The 20,765-nt window shown below is 34.3% G+C and overlaps 1 protein-coding gene across 8 annotated transcripts in view; it reads left to right on the plus strand.

Moving 5' to 3' along the window:
- zdhhc1 (zDHHC palmitoyltransferase 1) overlaps positions 1-16,935 on the plus strand; it is a 115,510-nt gene extending 98,575 nt beyond the window's left edge. For 3 of the 8 annotated variants that reach the window (XM_073906826.1, XM_073906825.1, XM_073906824.1), the window contains 8 exons: positions 1,062-1,163; positions 1,720-1,847; positions 1,954-2,109; positions 3,535-3,656; positions 5,878-5,969; positions 10,421-10,535; positions 12,743-12,845; positions 15,088-16,862. In XM_073906826.1, coding sequence (XP_073762927.1) covers positions 1,062-1,163; positions 1,720-1,847; positions 1,954-2,109; positions 3,535-3,656; positions 5,878-5,969; positions 10,421-10,535; positions 12,743-12,845; positions 15,088-15,611 — 1,342 coding nt within the window. In that variant the 3' untranslated portion in view covers positions 15,612-16,862. Of the gene's footprint in view, positions 1-1,061; positions 1,164-1,719; positions 1,848-1,953; positions 2,110-3,534; positions 4,010-4,072; positions 4,906-5,877; positions 5,970-10,420; positions 10,536-12,742; positions 12,846-15,087 lie in introns of those variants that run through there. The other 5 variants (NM_001423785.1, XM_009303349.5, XM_009303348.5 and 2 more) reach the window with 5 other exon arrangements.
- The last annotated feature ends 3,830 nt before the right edge of the window (positions 16,936-20,765 follow it).

Consider the following 20,765-nt stretch of genomic DNA (forward strand, 5'->3'; position numbering starts at 1 on the left):
GTAAAAATGTGTTTGAACCCTGAACCATAGCTGATCAGAGTTTGTGCGTCTTTGCTTCTTTCACGCATTCATTAATATAGTTGATTATTAGGCATGATGAAGTGCTTTGTAAGCAACCTTGACCGTGGTAAAATGACTAATTCACACCCTCTGTTTTTTGTCAAGCTTATGTTTGTATTACTATAGCTGCAATGTCAATATGATGAGAAAGGGGCGTAAACGGCGCACTTATTAATGTCTTTTTTCATGGTTTTGAATCTGAAAACCACTAATTGCAGAACTTCATTACACTGATTGACTGCCATATATAGTTTATCATGACAACTGTGGTTTGTAAGTTTACATTAACTGACAGATAGCTACTTCTGCATCTGACAGTCTGTCTGAGTAATGATTATCTTCTTGTGGTTTTGTTGTCTCTTTGCCTCCTGAATTAATGTTCATCACTCATGTTTAGCACTTTAGAAGAGCTGTGCCCCAAATGGCACACTATGCACTTAAGCACTATGAACTTATGCATTTACACACTCAACAGCATAGAATAGAAATGTAGTGTCATCCCAAATGGAACACTAATGTGTTTTTACTAAGCGGAAATTGAAACTGCACTATTTATACTACAAAATGGCATAAAAATGTGCATAAGTATGCGGTTTGGGACACTGTTTTGGATTAGCAGTTTTGCTGGTCCCTTTATTTAAAGGTGTGGGTCACCCAAAAATATAAAAGTAGTTATCCTTAAGTTATTCTAAACCTAAAATTGTTTCTTTATATTGGTGCACTCAAAACAAAATAAATAACTAGACAAGGTTACCTACCAACAGGGTACAAACTTTCATAGTATGAAAAAAGTTTGGTTGCCAACACTTTTCGCAATGTCTTTTGTGATCAATAGAAAGAAAAAAACCGTGGGTAATTTTGGAAAATGACAGTGTGAGTAAATTATTGAGTTTGGTTAGCAGATTATCAATGATGATTTGTCTAAAAGTGTAACTTTTTCAAGCAGCTCTTCTACTTTTCCCATAACCTGGAAATGATCTCTGTTAATTTGTTCTTCCCAGTGGCCCTAAATCAAAACACTGTAGTGCGTGTAATAAGTGTGTGGCAAGCTTTGACCACCACTGTCGATGGCTGAACAATTGTGTGGGCAGCAGAAACTACTGGTAAGTCGTTTCTTCACTTCCTCTTCTCTGTTTGTCATTGTGTGTCTGTTTTTCACGTCCTGCAGTTTCCATGGATGTATATTTTAATACTGCAAAATTTCTCTCTGTGTCAGATTATTCTGAAAATGTTTTCATATTCATACACATCGTCTTGATGTGTATGTCACCATATACAGTGTGCTGGTGCCACACATTTCATGATTTAATGACACGAATGTTTTCTCGACAAGCAGAAGTCATAAAGCAATCATGAGATCAAGTGCTGTTGCTTAGCATCACATACAAACACTCTTTTCATTTGTGAGTTTTATTTTCATTGGCAGACCTTTGGGATGCTGACCAATGAATCAGTCATGTGTGTTTTTACCTTGCAATGTAGTAAATGTCCTTTCATTAAATGAAAATATGCAGCCAGCAAGTTCTCATGACATAAGGCTAATACAGCACAAGTGGCTTGAAATATCTTCTTCATAGACTAGTATAAAAAGTCTTAATAATCTTATCCAAGCTATCAGAATGTCTTAGTTACGTGTTTTTCACTTTTTTTCCACAACAGGCTCTTCCTCAACAGTGTGATTTCTGCTCTGCTGGGGATTGTTTTGGTTGTAGTTATTGCTAGTTATGTTTTTATAGAGTTCTTTCTGGACCCATCAAAACTTCGATCTGACAAGCACTTTCAACAGGGTAAGAGGCGTTTTGGGCCTCTGTTTGAATTCTGAAATCAATACATTTTCACTTTTTTTTCTCAAGTCAAGGCTCTCATCCTCTTTATTTCTCTTTCTGCCTACAGTAAGGAATGAATCTGTGGTGTGGTTTGTGTTTCTGCCGGTGGCTCCAGTCACCACAGCAGGTCCAGCCATTCCTGCTCTAGCAGGAGTCACCATTGCCCTGGGTCTGCTGTCTGCACTTCTGTTGGGCCATTTACTCTGCTTCCACATATACCTCAGTGCGTTCACTCTTTTATCTTTAGTAATGTTTAAATTAATGTTTTTAAACATATAAAAATATTTTACTGTAAATATATACAGTAAAAATATTATAATTTTAAAATATATTCTTTCTTGATTTATTTCAAAAAAGGAGGATAGCAAATCTAAATTTTCAGCTGCCATTACTCCAGTCATCAGTTTTGCACAACTTTCAGACATCAGTTTAATATTTTGATTGGTTTTTAATTTAAATTTCTTATCATTGTAATAATTGACAACATTTTTGCTGCTTAAAAACATTTGTATGGTTCTTTAAATAGAAAGTTAAAAAACTTCATTATTTTTGCAATGTAAAAGGGTAACTGCCTCTACGATCACATTTTATAAACTTATTGCTTTTTTTGTTGACTAGAAGTATTTAATTATTTTTTTCTCTCAAAATTAGCCAAAGGGTAAACTCTACAAGCTCACCACATTACAATGTGCACTCATATTTTTAATAAGAAACTTAATGCAACAGACTTTAAAAGAAAATATGCATGTATTTGCATATGATTACCTTTAACTTTGAAGTTGTTTTTAATGTAGGAAACTATTAACTACCTGCAGCTTTTGAACTGTGGAACGTGATGCACATGTGTATGATGCACATGTGCACGTGTTCGACGATATGCTCCATTTCCTTATTGTAAGCCATTAGAACTACAAATGAAAACATACTATTGTGAGGGTACTATTTATCAAACATTAAATATTTTTATTTTAATTATTAATATAATTCTAACATCACAGTAAAGGGGAATCTTTTTCTAACATTTTTAAGCAAAGATGGAGTAAGGTTACCAGTGGTTTGTTTGGGGCTCCCGTCTTAATACTTCTGCAAAAACAGTTTTAATTTGAAGCAGTTTGGGTCACTCACTGCCGTATGCCATATCTTCAGCTCAGACACATCTGTGTAGCTTAGTGCCAGCCTTGGTTACTATGACAACAAAACACCACAGGCAAGATCAGTTAATTTTCCTATAATGACAGTCATCCTGTGATCATTCATTCTCTGCTTCTGAGGTTTTTTGATGTTGCGCGTGATTGTTATTATAATTAAACATTTTCTATGTGGGCTTGCAGTAGAGCTTCTGGCTTGCTGTTGAATCAAATAAGCAATAGAAGCAATTAGAAATGAAGTCCTTGTTTATAAATTCCATCTCACTGTCTGCCACAAGGGGGCATTACTAGCAAGTTCAGTAGCAGTAGAATTTGGTTAAGATCTTTACCTGAAAGCCATTTAAAAATAATATGTATATAATAAACATCCACATCTAGTAAATTTCAGTTTTTAAATAATTATTATGTTGATGTGATTCTTCTTTTAAGTGATGTTATGAAAGATAGGATGTTTTTAGGCGATAGGGAAACTAATTATTTTGTGTCATTCTTTGTTTTAGTGTGGAACAGACTCAGCACATATGAGTATATTGTGCGACAACGGCATCGGCAAGAGGCCGGAGATTCCAGGAAGCCTCCTCCAGAGAATGACTCTGGGGTTCCCAAGTTGAATCTAATCAAGGTACTAAACAAACATGTTTTACAACAGCTAAATGGTTAATTCACAATATCGACACGTTTTAGTGTGGGGCAAAATAAAAAACATTGTTATATTAAACTTTTAGATAAATTAATGATCAGACTCTACTTTTTTGTTTATGGCTCTAAAATCAGTGCTGGATTTGTATCTACACCTGTTATTTTTGTGTACTTCTAGTATATGAATATAATAAGTATGCATCAAATGCACAAGTTTAGGAAACAGAAGTATGTTTTTTAGTATTTGCTATTTATGTACTGAAGCATGTAACTGTTGTTAGTTAAATTTAAGTGTTTGGTGTCAGTAAAATGAAGTAACACCAAAAAAAACTTTTTGCATTAAACACATTTCAATAAATGCTTTAAATAAATAAATCTTTTGAATCGTGTGTTCATCAGACAATCCTGAAAATAAAAAACAAGTTTCCACAAGCAAGTTAAATAAACAACATTAAAAATATGAAGCACCAAATGCTTCATATTGAGCTCCAAATTAGCATGTTAGGGTTTATGAAGGCTCAAGTGACACTGCTGTAAATACACTTTTGTCATCCCTACGTTTAAAATTTTAATAATATAGAATTTTTCTTCTGTTTCTGTCATGTTCTAATACTAAAACATTTATTTTTGATCAAATAAAAGCTGCTTTGTTTTTTTTTTTCTGTACATTCCAATGTATGTACTCTGTTTAGATATACTTATTTCTATTTTATATTGTTTATATATATATCTGAAGTGACAAGTTTATTTTAAGAAATCTGTCAGAATCCCTATGAAGCCTGGTTTACTGTATTTCATTGCTGAATACGGAGCAAGCGTTGCCTACATACATAATGATCAGGGTGGCAAGCTCATGGCAACCTAGTTGTTGTAACAACCAGATTGTTAAAACAACCTAGCATGGAGACTAAATCATCCATGCAGTTGCTTCTTAGAGCAATTAACACATTCCCAGGAAAACGTCTCCAGCAGCCTACTGCCAAATCCTCACAGGGGCGGCACATGAGCTCACACTGAGCTGAAGGAAATGAGCACACACCATGAGTTCACTTCCTGCCACAGGGCACATGATGTGTGTTCTAAGGGAAGCTTGACTCAGCTTTGATCGACTGTTGGCACTGTTCTCTAAATATTAGAATTTTAAAATAATAATAATAATAGTTTTTTTAGCAAAGGTGCATTAAATTGATCAAAAGTGACAGTTCAAATTTTCCCTATATATTCATAGCAGGAAAAAAATTCACAAAAACTATGGAGCAACTTAAGTATTTTTACACAATAATAAGTTCTGTGTCTTGAAGCGTCCAAATTAGCATATAAGAATGATGTCTATATGATTATGTGATCAAGTAAAGACTGAAGTACAGCAGCTGAAAATCAGCTTTCTGTTGCAAAAATAAATTACATTTTACAATATATTCACATATTTTTAAATAATATTTCAACTTTTGCTGTGTTTTTGTATTTTTAAATAAATGCTATAGATGAAATAAATATTTCACAATGTCCTTTTTTTAAATATATTTTGATGGAAAAAAAGTGTAACCATGGTGTGCAAAAGAGACTTTTATCATAAAAAATTCAACGGTAGACACTGAACGTATAAAAACAGACATAATAGCTATACAATTCTTTTGCAACAACCGCTTACCTAGACAAGCTGTGTTTTTTTCCTTTCAGAAAGGTTATGCAAGTTGACCCCAGTCTTAACTCAGTAGTAGCTACACCTCTTGAGAGCATTGAGAACTGTGAATATGACTTCACTTGATGAACTGTTTGTTTTGGCTCCCTGTTGAAGTGTTGTGGTGGGCAGGGCTGCCATTTCATCTTACATGTTGCCACATACACAAGCACACATGTGCCATGAGTACCCACACCCAAAAGACACACACATATTGCACGCACATACTCTTGGATTGCTGCGGATTTGTTGAATGACAGGTTGTGTTGCTATAATGAATGTCTATGCGTAATTCATGTACAAGATTTGGTTCATATAGGTTTATTTTTTTAAAACTACTGCTGATTTTTATCATTTACCGAATAATTTTTCATCAATTTTTTATGTGTTTGCTTTTTAGTTTAGCAAGTTATGTTTCGAGACCACTCATAATTATTACTAATGATATGCATGCTCTCTCTTTGTCCCTAATTTTATTTATTAAATTATTTATTTATTTCTCTTTTAAAATGTTTTACTGCAGCAGCAGGTCAGTTACAGTGGGACACTCGGCTACACCAACCCTGAAATGGAAGTAGAAGATCCAAAGGCCATGACTTCCCAAGAAGGAGCAGCGTAAGTTTTGCAAGCTAATTAAATGTTTAAATACACCAATAGGTGTCATGCACCGTTTTTCTGGTGAGATTGTGTAATGCTTTATCAATCAATTTTAATAAATTGTATGTCTAAATAAAACATGAACAGTTAAAATTGTGCATTTTGTTTTGTTATATGTTGTTTTTGGTTAATTAATTTAACAAAATTTTATGATCCCCTCAAAGTCCCCTTTAAGGCAAGTAATTTCCAGTGGTGTAAAGTAACTAATTATAAATACTCAAATGATTGTAATTGAGTAGTTTTTCTCAGGAGTTCTAATTTACTCAGTAGTTTTATAAATGTGTACTTTTACTTTCTCTTAAGTACATTTTTAGTGTAGTATCGGTAGTTTTACTCCACTACTTTCCTTCAACCTGCAGTCACTACTTTATTTTTTCTTGTCTATGGGGATTAGAGAAATCAGTCCTGCAAGTCCAATCAAATCACACATAGAAGGTAAATTGCATCATAAAGAGGTACCTCAAGACATGTGTGATTTATAATTGCAGCAAACTGTTTGGAAGTATTCAGTGGCCAAGAAGATGGCCAAAATCTTTACATACATTGACCTAGAGACTGTTTAGATGCATGGTACTGATGAGAAGATGACGGATGTTTACTGTATGATGACCGAAATGGCCTTAAACACCCAGCAGGCACAAGACGTCAACATGATGTCAGATTGATGTTGTACCCCAATATCTTGGGGACACTGCATTTTGTTTGGAAATGAAAATTGGGTTAATGTTAGAATTCAACATCAGGTCAACGTCAATGTCCAACCTAAAACCAACCAAATTACAACCTCTAATGATGTTACAGCTTGACATTGTGTTGATGTTTTCACTATGACGTCTATGAGATATTCGATTTTGGTTGCCATACCTGACGAATAAATATGAGTATTTAACGTCAATATGATGTGGGTTTTAGATGTTGGGCCGATGTTGGATTTTGTTCACTTTCTGACAACCTAAAATCAACCAAATATCAGCGTCATTTGATCTCATTATTGGACATCAAAATAACATTGTCCTCAGACACTGGCTAGACGTTGAATTTTGGTCACCTGACGTCACAACCTAAATGTAACCTAATATTATTAATATTATTAATATTGTGTGCCTGCTGGGCAATACTCGGATGTGCTACAGAATGTTACGTTTACAAACATTCACAAATTACATGTAAATGCATAAGTTTTTAACAGTGTAATACTCACTACTCTTGAGTACTTTTGAAAGGTCTACTATTTACTCATACTCTGAGTAATATTTACAACAGATACTTTTACTCTATTTGCACTGCATTTTTAGGCAAGTAATGCTACTTTTACTTGAGTATGGTTTATCACTACTTTCTCCAGCACTGGTCATTTCACTTGGCGACCATCTTTGAAACTCCTCTCGGGCAGTATGTTTGGGCATTCTGGCTGAGTAGGGAAACATCAAGCCTACGATTACATTACATGTATAGAATCACCAATGAAATTAAGTAACAAATGTCTCATAAGTTTAGTTTCTAAATGTTAGAATCAAACAAAGTTGGCATATTTTTAGGTTGCCTGAGCATGTGCATGTGCATTCGAAAAGAAAGAGATTGCGACCCCAACCTCAGTTATGGTCGTGGCGCTGCTCTTCTGAAGTAATTCACAACTTGGTCTTGATGGCGAATCTCTTCCAGAAATGACAGTGACTTTTTGTTTGTGGGTGTTTGAGTAGTTGCTGCTGTCATGTGATGAAAAAAATTTGTTTTCATGCATAGTTTTTTCATTTAAAAGTACAGATTTCAAGCTTAATTTGGATATATTTTTTTTGTCGGTGAAGCAAGTATTTACTGAGATTCCAGTGTGTTTGTTGATCACAAAAACGTTTATAAAAGCAAACGTCTGATCCGAGTTTCTCCCCCGGAGAAACCTTGTTCTATATCGATCGCTGATTGGCTCCTGTACTAGTAGGCGGGGCTTCATTCGTCATATCGACTGTTAAACATTTCCCCTTTTAATATTATGAGAGTGACATGTCTTGTGTATTCTGTAGTCTTTGATCTAGATTACTAAAATATATTTGCTTTTAAAGAAATGCTGCTGTTTAGAACTTTGAAAGGATCTAGAAATTGCTTCACGGTTTCTACCAAAATTAAGCAGAAGAATCACAAGAGAAATAAAAAGTGTATTAATTACTACTAATTATAATAATTATAATAAATCAACTTTTAATCTTTTGTTAGATGGTGTTATTGGGCCAAGTCACTGTAAAGGCAGTCTCCCGTTCACACACAGCTAGTCTTTCTCTTCCCATAAGCATGCTCACTTTATTGGCTGCAGTCCAGTGCAGTCAAACTCTGCACATTTTGTTCTAATAGTGGCTTAAGGGGATGATTGATGGTAACTCAAAAAAATACCAATAAGCTTTTTTTTATTAGCCAATTATAGTATCATGTCAGTACTGTGAGAACTTTGCTGGAAGGGAACGGATATCAATGCTTTTGTTTGGAGGTTGAAATGTGAGCTAGAGGATCAGTTGAAGATTACAGAAGTTTTCTTTCAATAGGTTTTTATATCTGGAGACACTAATCCATTGGTTCCTTATACAATAGTATGCATGTTGCAATAATCCTCGTTTTGCTAAGCTTTTTTTCAATTGAGAAGCAAGTGTTTGTTAGATGTTAAACCTGTAGCTAATCCTAACTGGAGCAGTTCTGCAGAAGCAGGATCTGTTTTGCTCATGTTTTCGGTTACATAATAAGAAACAGCCAGTGTTAACAGTATTTCATAATAGTGGTTATTAAACAGACATTCACATTACTGTAATAGTGGCTGAATTGTTTCCAATAAGTTTGCAGGTTATTACTATGTTTAAAGGCTTTGCTGTTAAATTGTAATATCCATCCAAAACAGTTGTTATTCATGATGTTTTTTTTTTATTATTATTTTAAACAGTAATAGTGCTTTGAAGATAAAAGCCTGCAGGGTTTATATGAGATGTTTAATAAAAGTTTAAAAAGCTTGTAACTATGAATACTATAAAATATTACTGCTGGAGTTTAATAATTTAATAGATTTATTAAATGTAGTTAATGATGTCGATTTAATAAAATTCAATCTTGCTACAAGCGCTTGAAAAATGTATTTGAATGACAAAAGTCTTCCAGCATATGTTGAATAATGAAGAAAACAGATGAAGTAGAAATATGATGAATGTAGAGGTATGTATTTCACAAAATGCTTATTTCTATAGGGTTCTTTTTTTCTAGCTGTCTAACAAATTTATAGTCATTGAATAGTAAAATGGAATGTTACATGACATGTATGAATGTTTTTGACGTCTTTATGTGGTTGACAGACTGATTGAGTGATTTACACGAGACATGATGCATTTAATAAGTTGTAATGTTTCTTTCAACACGGTTTTTAATGTTCATTCATGTTTGTTTTGTGCTGTTACTGTATTTGCCTTTTCAGTTGAAGCTCTTACAGTGATCTGTCACGGTACATTAAAGAGCAACAAACACACTTTTTTTTTTTTTTTACTGTATTTCAAGGTGAAATTAGATTTTTTTTTTTTACATATTAAAAGCACATTGTGAAAATTTATTTTAGCATGATTCATTTATCAGAAAAAATGTAGACTTAAAAACTGATCTGGAAATTAAACAATTCATGGAATGATTTTGGCCCTCCTGAACAACTTCGGCTTTCAAAATTTCTATGCATCTTTAAAACCCTGTGCAGAAGCCATATTCTTCATCATTTTACCATTTCAAATGGTGTCATAAAATCTTATTTACTGATAAATTAAAGATGGAACCTTCCTGAAATTGGATGTTTTTAAAGAAAGGCAAGATTGCACGTTTAGATGGAGGATTTGCAATTCAATTAACTCCTGTCAAAGGATACACATGTTGAAATTCAAGTGCTTAAAATGTTGTCTTATTTCTTACTAAGATAGGATTTTAAAATTTATACATTTTGATGTGTACATGAATGGAACAAGGTCATTTTTAAAATAGCCTGAGCTATATGTTACTGCCACGTATGTTACTATTGTGCTTTGAGTGTCTCTAGTTCAAGTCCTGACTTGTGGATCTTCTCTGATTTCATCTCACCTCTCTCTCTCAGGGTTTGAACGACACAACCTGTAAATGTGGACACATCTTAAATTTGCATAGCTGATATAACATTACATTATTTTAAAGATTTTATAAATAATCATAAAAGATATAATATTCATTATAGCCATTTTGAATGATGTGTTATTTCAGTGCTTTTGGGAAATGTTTGCAGTTGTCTTCAAACCATCATAGGTCACAGCGGACATATTTCTCTTTATATGAAAAGTCTGTTGTATAACGTTTGATTTGAATTTTTAAATGAAATAAGATTTGTTGTTTGCATATAATGTCTTTGATTAATTCTTGTCTGTCTGCAGGCGTTATGGCAATGGCCGGATCAGATGCTCGTCTGAACACATGGATGAAGAAGAACACCTCCCTTCTGTCTTAACTGAGCAAAAAGCATCACCTCATCCTCACAAACACGCACAGGTGTGTGACACCATAAACATTACAGTAACTCTACAGAAAAAAAAAATCTAATTTCTACATTACATAATTCAGTTAAGGTGGGAAAATAAAAGTAAAATGAATGCAAGCCTTTAGAAATGAATCTTTAAAGTTGTAGGTAGGTTTTACTTTTACTTTTGTAGGTATGTTTTACTTTACTAATTTACTAATTGTTTGTTTACAAGGATTCTTTGAGGAAAAATCAAAGACAATGAATTAGAACTTACTCAACTGTCTGATGCTGGTGTTCCCATTAATCATCAAAATCTGATGCAACATAAGTAAATACCACTGAATGTCTGCAATGAAGATTTGTCGCCGGACTTTTCGCTGGACAAAATTTTTAATGCTGGTTGTCATTGATCATTCTCAATTTTTCATGTTTCATAAAGTTCCATATCAGTGAGATTGGCAGAAAGTCTCAAATCACATGTATTTTTTTTTTTTATGAAACTTTTTTATGAAACTTTTTTTTTTATTATTATTATTTGTTGTTTCAGATGCTGTGGCATCTGAGGTTTATTTTCTACTCAAAATGACATTTATTATTACATTTATTTATTAAATTTACAGAAAAAATGTATTTTATACTAAAAAAACATTGCCTGTTAGAGTTTTGTATTGTGCATCAAGAATTAAGGTCTCTCCATTTAGTGCAAATCAATTGTGTGGATGTGTTATCATATTGTAACAGTAAGGGTTCTATTTTGACGGTCCATGCGCAGAGCGCAAAACGCAGGGCGCAAACGCTTTCAGGGCGTGTCAGGACGCGTTTTTACTAATTTAAGGACGGGAAATCTGCCTTGCGCCGCGGCGCATGGTCTAAAAGGGTTGAGTTTATTTTCTTAATGAGTTACAGGTGTGTTTTGAGAATAAACCAATTAGAGTCTCATCTCCCATTCCCTTTAAGACCCAGCTGCGTCGCACCAAGAGCGCATTCGCTATTTACAGTATGCAAAGTAAGTCTAAGTGGAAAAAATTAGCATTTTACAAGCAAACAGTTAACAGTTGACAGTTTTTTAACAGAAAACTGTTAAACAGAGCATCTACTGCGTGAGAATGAGAGATAAATGATCTACTTTCGCTCTTGAATAGGGAAACCTTTGCGCACAGACATCAATTAGTCTATAAATAGTTAATTTCGTTTGTTAAGTGCAAAGATTTGTTTCAAAATTATTTCTAAATTCAGTTCTAATTTCTAGCAAACGAATAAATGAACAATAATGACCAAGTGTGGTCAAAATACTGAGTTACTTCCAAATACACCTGCCATGCCCCATATGGTCTAAAACCTGACAGGTGGGCAAATCTAAGCTTGTTTTTAATAAAACAAATATAAATATGGATATATTAAATAATACTGCTAATAATAATAATATTATACAAAAGCAAATTGTTATGAATGAACTGAAAAAGCCTCCCGAGATGAAGAAGACATAAAAGCAGTGATTTTTCATATTTATGTAGGGTTAGAAAATAATATGTTTTGTAATATTTTAATCCTTTATATTTATATTCTATATCTATTCTTATTATATCCTATATATATCCTTAATATTAAATTTTTTTCATATGTAAAGATATTTGCCTATTGCTCTCTTGTGCATATTAAGCAGTGCGTAAGCAAGGCGCAACTCTGCGCTGGAGATAAGACTGAGTTAGTTTTGGTTTAATGAAAAATCTATTATATGTTCTCAAAATAGCAACTCTCCAGCGGTCTGCCTCAGAATGCCTTCCTGTTCAGACAAGAACGCCTATGGGGGCACAAATGAGCGCTAATGCATTTGCTATTTAAACAGCGTAGCGCAACGCCTCAAAACGACTCTTGCGCCAAGCTAAAACTACCAAAAGACTGTTGCGCCACGTCTTGCGCCCCACTGTGCCGGGTGTATGATAGGGCCCTAAATCTACCTTTTTTGGTTACTTAAATGTGTTTCGTTACACAATACAATTTATTTTATTCTTTAAATAAAACATAAGCATGTACTTGAAACAAAGTAAAGCGTACACAAAATTTTTACTTAATTCCATATGTGACGTTTACTAAAAAAACTGAATGGAAAACTTAAATTTGATATTTATTTTCAACATAAATGTGACTTGTTTTAAAAAAAATATTTTAGAATAATTTCAGGACATTATTACAGATCCATGGTCTCCCACTAATGAAAGTTCATTTATTTCCACAGAAGAAAAAAAGGAAAGTGCGCAAACTTGCAGCAGAGGTTAACGGCGACATATCCATTGACACCAGCACAGCAAAAGGCCTGCAGAAGACTTCTGCTGAGAAGGGTAAGACACATTTACTCAATCCACTGTAATTACTGTAATGAACAGTCAAACATTTAAACAAAAGTAGTCTACAAAGACTACAAAGCTGCTTTTCTACAAAGCTGCTTACACACAAGGGATACAAAACAATAATTGAATGCAGTGACATGTTTTTAAGTGATTTCAAGATCAGAATGGAAATGAGAGTAAATACATAGTGAAAGTAAGTGGTGAATTTCCATATGTATATTTGAAACAGATACAGTATTGCAGCATTTTACATAAACACCAAAATCAAGACAGAAAGTGGACTAATCCTAACAGTGCGTCACTGGTTTAGGAGATTAGTACGTTATGGAAGTCGTTGCTATGTTATAATATTAAACAGTGTGGTAGATCTTGATCATTGAACAACACCCTGTTTGCTTTAGAGTGAAGTAACTACTGTACTACAGTATGACATTTAAAAACTGATAATAGAGTCTTTATTTAATGTATAATTTAGCTTCCAGTGCTTTGTTCACTGGTGTTTATATTGAAGAGTTTTGCTGTCTTTAACTGCCTCTGTGTCTTATATAAATGTTTCATCTAAGATTTATTGAAGCCATTTCTGCCATATAAGTCGACCACAAGTCCTATCTTATTAATTAATTAATTAAGAATAAGATTTAAATTGAACATTACATTACATAAAAAATATCAAGTCAACATGCTGTCACACGATTGTCAGTATTGTTTTATTTCAACTGTGTTTATATCTCATAATTTTGACTTATATTTTAAATTCACAGTATTGTTTTCATTTGCTATAATATAACAGTGATTATGAGCTAAAACTATACAGTGCATTAAAATTGTGACGGCTGAAATTGTAAAGCTTAAAACGTAAACAAATTGAGAGCCAGTACATGTCATAATATATAATTTAAGCATTGTGATTTGTTATAATTAAAAATCTCATAATTACGATTGGCCTGAGCTACACTATAAAAAAATTCTTGCTGCCTTTGATTATTAAGTTGAATAAGATTAACTATTTTAGTAGTGGTGCAACAAATCTAATGGTTCAGATCACATTATGGTTTCTCAGTCACGGATCGAACCATTTTTTAGATCAGCCAAAAAGTGGAGACGACGAATGTCATTTGCTTTCCATTTATTACAAAAACATATTAAAACATTTTCAACGTAAAATGAAGAAATAATCAACTGAATAAAAATAAAATTGAAAATGTTCTTTACTGTGAAAAATTCACTGTTACAACAACTGTTGCTGATAATGCTAAATGTATAAATCTATAATTATAATTTGTACAGTTCATATTTATTTTACATCTCATTTTCAGTAAATGATTCAGTCATTCACTCATAAAAATTCATTTCATTGCTGGATGTATGATTTTTTAAGTTATTCAGTGGCAAATTTTTGACGGGTGGTTGTCGCCACCTACTGTTTAAATATTGTAATTGCTGCCTAAAACTTTCAATTTTTTAAGCATCAAGTTAAATGCATATTACGATGATTTTAATCTACCATAATCTTCAGTGGTTTTATCTAACCTATAAGCTGCTATCCCAGTACTTTAGTGTTATTTGATTGTTTGTAACGTCATAACTAACTAAAATGACTTTCTTGATTTATTTCTTGATTTTTGCGTTGTTCATGTAGTGATTTAAAGGCTTTTAGTGACGAATCGTGCAGCTTACACTGAATGCATTAAAGCGAGCTAAAATAGTAGTGACAGAAAACACCTTTAATAACCAAAAAATTAATAACCAACACCTTCATTATCATTATATTTAACAGGAAAGCCTAAATGCTTTTATACATGTGATTTGAATTACACAAGAGCCAATATCTCTGCGATCATTACAAATTCAGGATACAAGTTTAAAATTATTAATCCGTGGGTCACACATGTTCAGAACCGTGGGTTGTTACCCGTATGAATCACAGATCACAACCATGATTTGTTACACCCCTTTTTTTATCATCTCAACTTGCATCAATCAAGCTGACTAAAAATATTAAGTCATGTATAACTCAAAAAAATGTAGTTGAAACCTGATTAACTTATTCAAACAATTTAAAGCAACATGTTGTTGTCTTTACTTTTTGTCATCAATTTTTTTTTATACAGTGTAGTTTGTGGTGGAAATTTGCTTTCATAAATAAGCGCTGTCTGTTTTAAGTGGTCTGTATTGATGAACCAGTGTTTGAGTAGTTACCTGTGTGATTTGTGTCTGTGCTTTACACAAATAGAGTCCTCTGTAGCTGCCGCCACTGTGTCCTCTTCTCTCGGTCAACGCTTACCCTTCCCAGCATTCCCCCTGCGGGCCTCTCTCCCTCCTCTTGCCCCCGTACAAGCCGCTGGTCCCCCCGCTGAGTATCATTCTGACTCCGCAGAGTCTCTGGAGGAGATCCCTGTAGCGATGGCTCGGCTTGGCAGTGCAGCCCTGGCTGGAGCTCAGATTCCCACCACCACTGCAACTGCCTCCTCCAGCTACTCCTCCATGCTCCAGTGCGCTTTGCCCTCCTCAGCAGCCGGCCACGCTGCGCCCTCCCCTCAGCCCCGGACCAAGAGGAAAACAGCTGCCCGTACAGTTTCAGAGCAGAGGTTTGAGATGCTGTACCACAATCCATCAATGTTCATGACTCGAGAAAGCGGAGAACCAGCCATTCCTCCAGAGGAGAGTCCTCGAGCAGCGAAACGCAAACAGACAGGTAAAAAGAGAAATACTGAAGACGCTAAGCCCAGTTCCAGAGTAGGAACCTCACTGGCGTAGTGAACACTATACACTACAGAGACATCTGGACACATTGGGCACTTGCTCTGCCTTGCTTCTATGTTAAAAAGCTTGAAGATAAGCTGATTTGGTAGGATCAGATACAAACTGATGTAGCCTATGCAAACACCACTGAACGTCAGCAATGAGGGTGGAAAGAATGTCTAATGCTGGTTGTCATTGGTCATTCTTAACTGCCCATATTGCATTAAGTTGCAGATAAATGCGTTTGACAGAGTCTCCAATCAGAATCACTTATACTGTATGTATTTAACTTTGGTAAAGTGATTGTTAAGCCTTGGACTTGGGCCTTATATGAATATGAATTAGGCCGCTATATGAATCATATACTTGTGTAACTTTTATGAATTACAGTGCATTTCACTATGACTTTGTTGTAGCATTAACTGTACTTAAAGGGATGGTTTACTCAACATTTTTATTTACTCTCCATTCACTCACACTTAGAAGGTTCTAATCTTTTTATGAATTTCTTTCTTGTGATGAACACAAAACAAGATATTCTGAAGAGTGTTGGAAAACAGCAGCCATCGACATCCATAGCATAAACAAAAATACAATGGAAGTCAATGGCTGTATGTTTTCTTTTGTGTTTAATAGAAGAAATAAACTCGCATGAGTTTGGAACAAGTGGAGGTTGAGTGAATGAATTTTCATTCTGTCCCTTTACTGCAGTGCTGCACTTTTACCTATTTATTTATGTATGTTAAATGCCAAAGTTCATTTAGTTTTCTATGATGAAACACCCGACCACTGATATTAATTTTCAGGGATTTTAGTCCATATTTATATATTATTGTTCATTAAGTTATCTTATTTTTTAATTATTGTTGTTATATTTTTATAAGCTTTTACTTGTCTGGTTGTTTGAATGCGATCAAGTTGTGATTGGGTGAACATAAGGTATGTACAACAGATTTTACTTCTAGTGGTATATGAATGTAATGTCATTTCTGTCATTCCACTTCAAGTACTTACTCAAGTGCTTTAGTCACTTTTATATGACGCAGTGCCACACGATGTAGGCATTTGTGATTGTAGTTCACTCCCTCCATCTCAAATGCTGCTCTGACAACCCAATATCATTGTGTTCAATCTGTGAAGTCAGACATCGTTGGTACATGATGTTTTGGGTGGAGGGAGTGGTTAAATCATGGCATGATAAGAAAGCAATATGAACTTGTTTTATTTCTTTATTTAAAAAAATGAAATAAAATCAATTTCTTTTTATCTGTTTTGCAACATGTCATCAATGGTTGTATGTTATTTGCATTTATTTACATGTATTTATTTATTTATTTTTGTAAAATTGCCAAAAAGCCAATAAACTTTAATAAAATACTACACTGCAGAAGACGTTGGTAGGTAAAATTGTAATTTTCAATCTAGACCCACATTAAATTAAGACTATAAGCAGAAAATGACTCTAAGGCTCAGGCTATGTTTGTTTGAATAAGAATACTAGTTTACAGTGTTTATTTAAAATAATAAATGTAAATATGAGACCTGATTAAACAACTTGTGCCTTCCAGTACTTTTTTTCCCCCTCAAACCTACGGTCAGGATTTACTAATAAAATGCAGTAAAACAATAATGATTTTTTTGTGTGTCTGATTGACTATAATGCATAGGTGTTTCTATTTCAGATGCTATTTTATGAGAGGAGAGAGTATCAGTCGACATGAAAGTTTGCAATAGTTATTTTCTGATGATTGCACAGATATGGAGGTTGAGTGGTGAGTAAATGAACAGCAAATGTACACTTTTGGTTGAACACTTAATAACCAACAAAAGCTTTTTTTGTTTGTGTTGTTTTTGAATTTCCCACATGTATTATGGTATTATGCTTTTTTGTAACCTAAGCCAGATTGTGCTTCGTAGGACGTTTAAATAATGCCACTTTTATGGGGCCGCAGTCTCACTTGTATGCCTTTTAATAACTCTTGTCTCCTTAAAGACGGATCAAAGAGATCAACTAAGTTTACACTTTTTTTTGGTTAATTTTTCAAACTGAAAATGTGACATCAAGTGTATAGCTGTATCCCAAAATGCATTCCACACCATGGTCCATGCCATGTTTGCATTGCATGGGCTTATTGCACATTGAAAATTTAGTGGTATACAGTACACTCCCTGACAAAAGTTTTGTCACCTATCAAAGTTTTAGGAACAGCAAATAATAACTTGACTTCTAGTTGATCATCTGGTACCAGAAGTGGCTTATATGAAAGGCAAAGGCTACTTATTTTTGAAAAATAAAATATGATCATGCCTTGATTTTAATCGTTTAATTAGGTAAAAACCTATCATAACTTAACATAAATAATGTACAGTATAGAATAAAAAGTCATGGTGCAGTGAAAAAAGAATTAATATTGTGTATGACTCCCATGAGCTTGCTTGACTGCATCCATGCATCTCTGCAATAACTCAAATAACTTATAAATAAAATCATCTGGAATGGCAAAGAAAGCGTTCTTGCAGGACTCTCAGAGCTTATAAACATTCTTTGGATTCATCTTCAATGCCTCCTCCTTCATTTTACCTCAGACATGCTCAATAATACTCATATCCTGTGACTGGGCTAGCCAATCCTTGAGCACCTTGACCTTCTTTGCTTTCTGAAACTTTGATGTGGAGGCTGAAGTATGAGAAGGAGAGCTATCCTGCTGAAGAATTTGCCCTCTCCTGTGGTTTGTAATGTAATGGGCAGCACAAATGTCTTGATATCTCAGGCAGTTGATGTTGCTATCCACTCTGCAGATCTTTCACATGTCCCGATACTGAATGTAACACCAAGCCATGATTTTTCCTACAGCAAACTTGACCGATTTCTGTGAGAATATTCGGTCCATGCAAGTGTAATAGGTCTTCTGCAGTATTTGTGTTGATTGTGATGCAGATCAACAAACGATTATATGGAAAACCTTCTGCCACTTTTCCAAATAATCAACAAGAAGTCAAGTTATTATTTGTTGCTCTTACAACTGGGAATGATGTCAAGACTTTAGTCAGGCAGTGTATATTTACTGCAAAAATAGTGTGCTTTTTAATATCATGTAAGCGAAGCTTATCACTCCTCATTCCTGTTCCCTTATACCTTTATCTTTTTAACTGTAATTTGCACTCCTTATCAAGAAATGGAAGTTTAGCATTGTAAGAAATTGTCTCAACATTAAGTCTCATGACTCAAGTTTTCAATATTCAAAAAAAAAAAAAAAACCTCTCACTTGTAGCATCAGCATGTTTATAGCAACACAAATGACAACAGCAGTCTACAGACTCAGCTGAAAAAAAATGTAATATTTTGACCAAATTCACTGCTTTAAGATTTAAGATGCTTTACTTTTTTTTTTTTACATTTAGTCGCACAAAAGTATGTACTGTTGCATTCAAGAGATACTTACCCTCAAGTGGTTAAAAAACCAAAGAGGAAATGACTACTAGTTTCCAGATATAATGAGAATAAATAAGAACAGAACTTCCTTTTAAATCTTCACCAAAAAAAAAACTACACACCAGCGGGTCACGCAAACACCTGCTGTAGCTACTAGTAAATTTTAACACTAATCATATTTTAAAGGCTTATCAGCAAAGAACACCATCACTGTTCAACTGATCAGAGAGACTGTTGGCAACAGAGGGTGGAAACAACAGGTCATGTGCACAAAAATAAAGTGAATAAAACTTTAAAGATAAAAATAAAACAGCTCTTTGTAGACATGATAGAGTTTGTCAGATGTTTCTTGAACTCATGGCGTTCACTAAACAGAGGTATGGCAAACCGCGGAAGTTTACTTACAACTGCTTAAGTATGATATCATTGGCAGAAACGCTTGTGATTTCCTTGCCTTGAGAATGGGACTATTGTTTTGGTCTTGAAAATAGTACCGGCATGATGGATCCTGTTCCCTGAGCAGCTGGAGAAAATCCTTCCTCTCCTGCTTTCAACCGCTTTCAACGCTACACTTAATGTTCAACTCCGACATCCATTTAATGTCAAGCTGCTATGACATATGCTGCCTATTCTGATTTTAATAAGCGTATTAAAAGATTTTCATTGGTATATTACTTTGCTCATAACCATTTTAAATGTAAAACCCCTTTAAAAGGCCAATTGCAAGTGTGTATTTTTTTTCTCTCTCCCTCCAGTACCATCCTACTGAAACGCAGGTGGCTCTTTTGGCAGTGGTGTGAATCCAGGGTAACTATGGTATTAGGATACTATAACAAGGTAAGAGTTGCTCTGCTGAATAGAGGATTTGTGACAGGACTCAAAGTGACATTGGCAGCATTACTGACGCAAGCCTTTTAGCTGGAGCCAGCGGTAAACTGACTGCATACACCAGAGATGAGAGCTCAGTTTCACCTTGCTTGATTTATAATGTGTTTAAACCATTGTCACTGGAGCAAATTTATTGGCTGTGCTGATCATCACAGTCAAACAAAGGCCTTTTTGTGACTTGCATTACGACTGCTCATGAATTACTCTATGAGCACACTGAAGGGAATTTTGCATTGTCGGCATGTGATAGTGAGATCAAAGGATTTTATGTTCAAAGCTCTAACTGTTGTTATTATTCTTTTGCACAACATTTTTTCACTTTCCTTTTTTGTGTTCTAAATTCCATTGATTGTAGTTTTCAATCTAGATTATGTTCTCTCTTACTGTCATATAGGATGCTGTACTCTAGTATCAAACTATAGTATCAAACCTCCTATTGGAGATACTACCATATGCACCAGACACTTTCTTATTAACACTCCATTTTTCTGGAAAACACTGCAATTCTAAGGGTGTTTTACACAGGTGAGTGGGCTTGACAAACCACCTGTAGGAGAAAACTTTCCTTTGTGTGTTTGTGTGTGCGTGTGTTTATACATATCAGGACACAAGTGTATATTGACAGGAGTATGATGGTGCCTATATGCCTATTATGGTGATTTATAAGGACATTGCTGTCCACTTATCCAAAAGGCTTATAAACCGTACAGAATGAGCTTTTTCAGAAAGTAAAACTGTACACAGTTTGCTGTGATGTGTAGGTTTGGGGTAAGGCAATAGAAATAGAGTTTGTACATTTATAAAAAAAAACAATGAAAACCTATGGAATGGTCCTGAAATTCACAAAA

This window comes from Danio rerio, chromosome 7 (assembly GCF_049306965.1).
Source record: "Danio rerio strain Tuebingen ecotype United States chromosome 7, GRCz12tu, whole genome shotgun sequence".
Taxonomy (NCBI): Eukaryota; Metazoa; Chordata; class Actinopteri; order Cypriniformes; family Danionidae; genus Danio; species Danio rerio.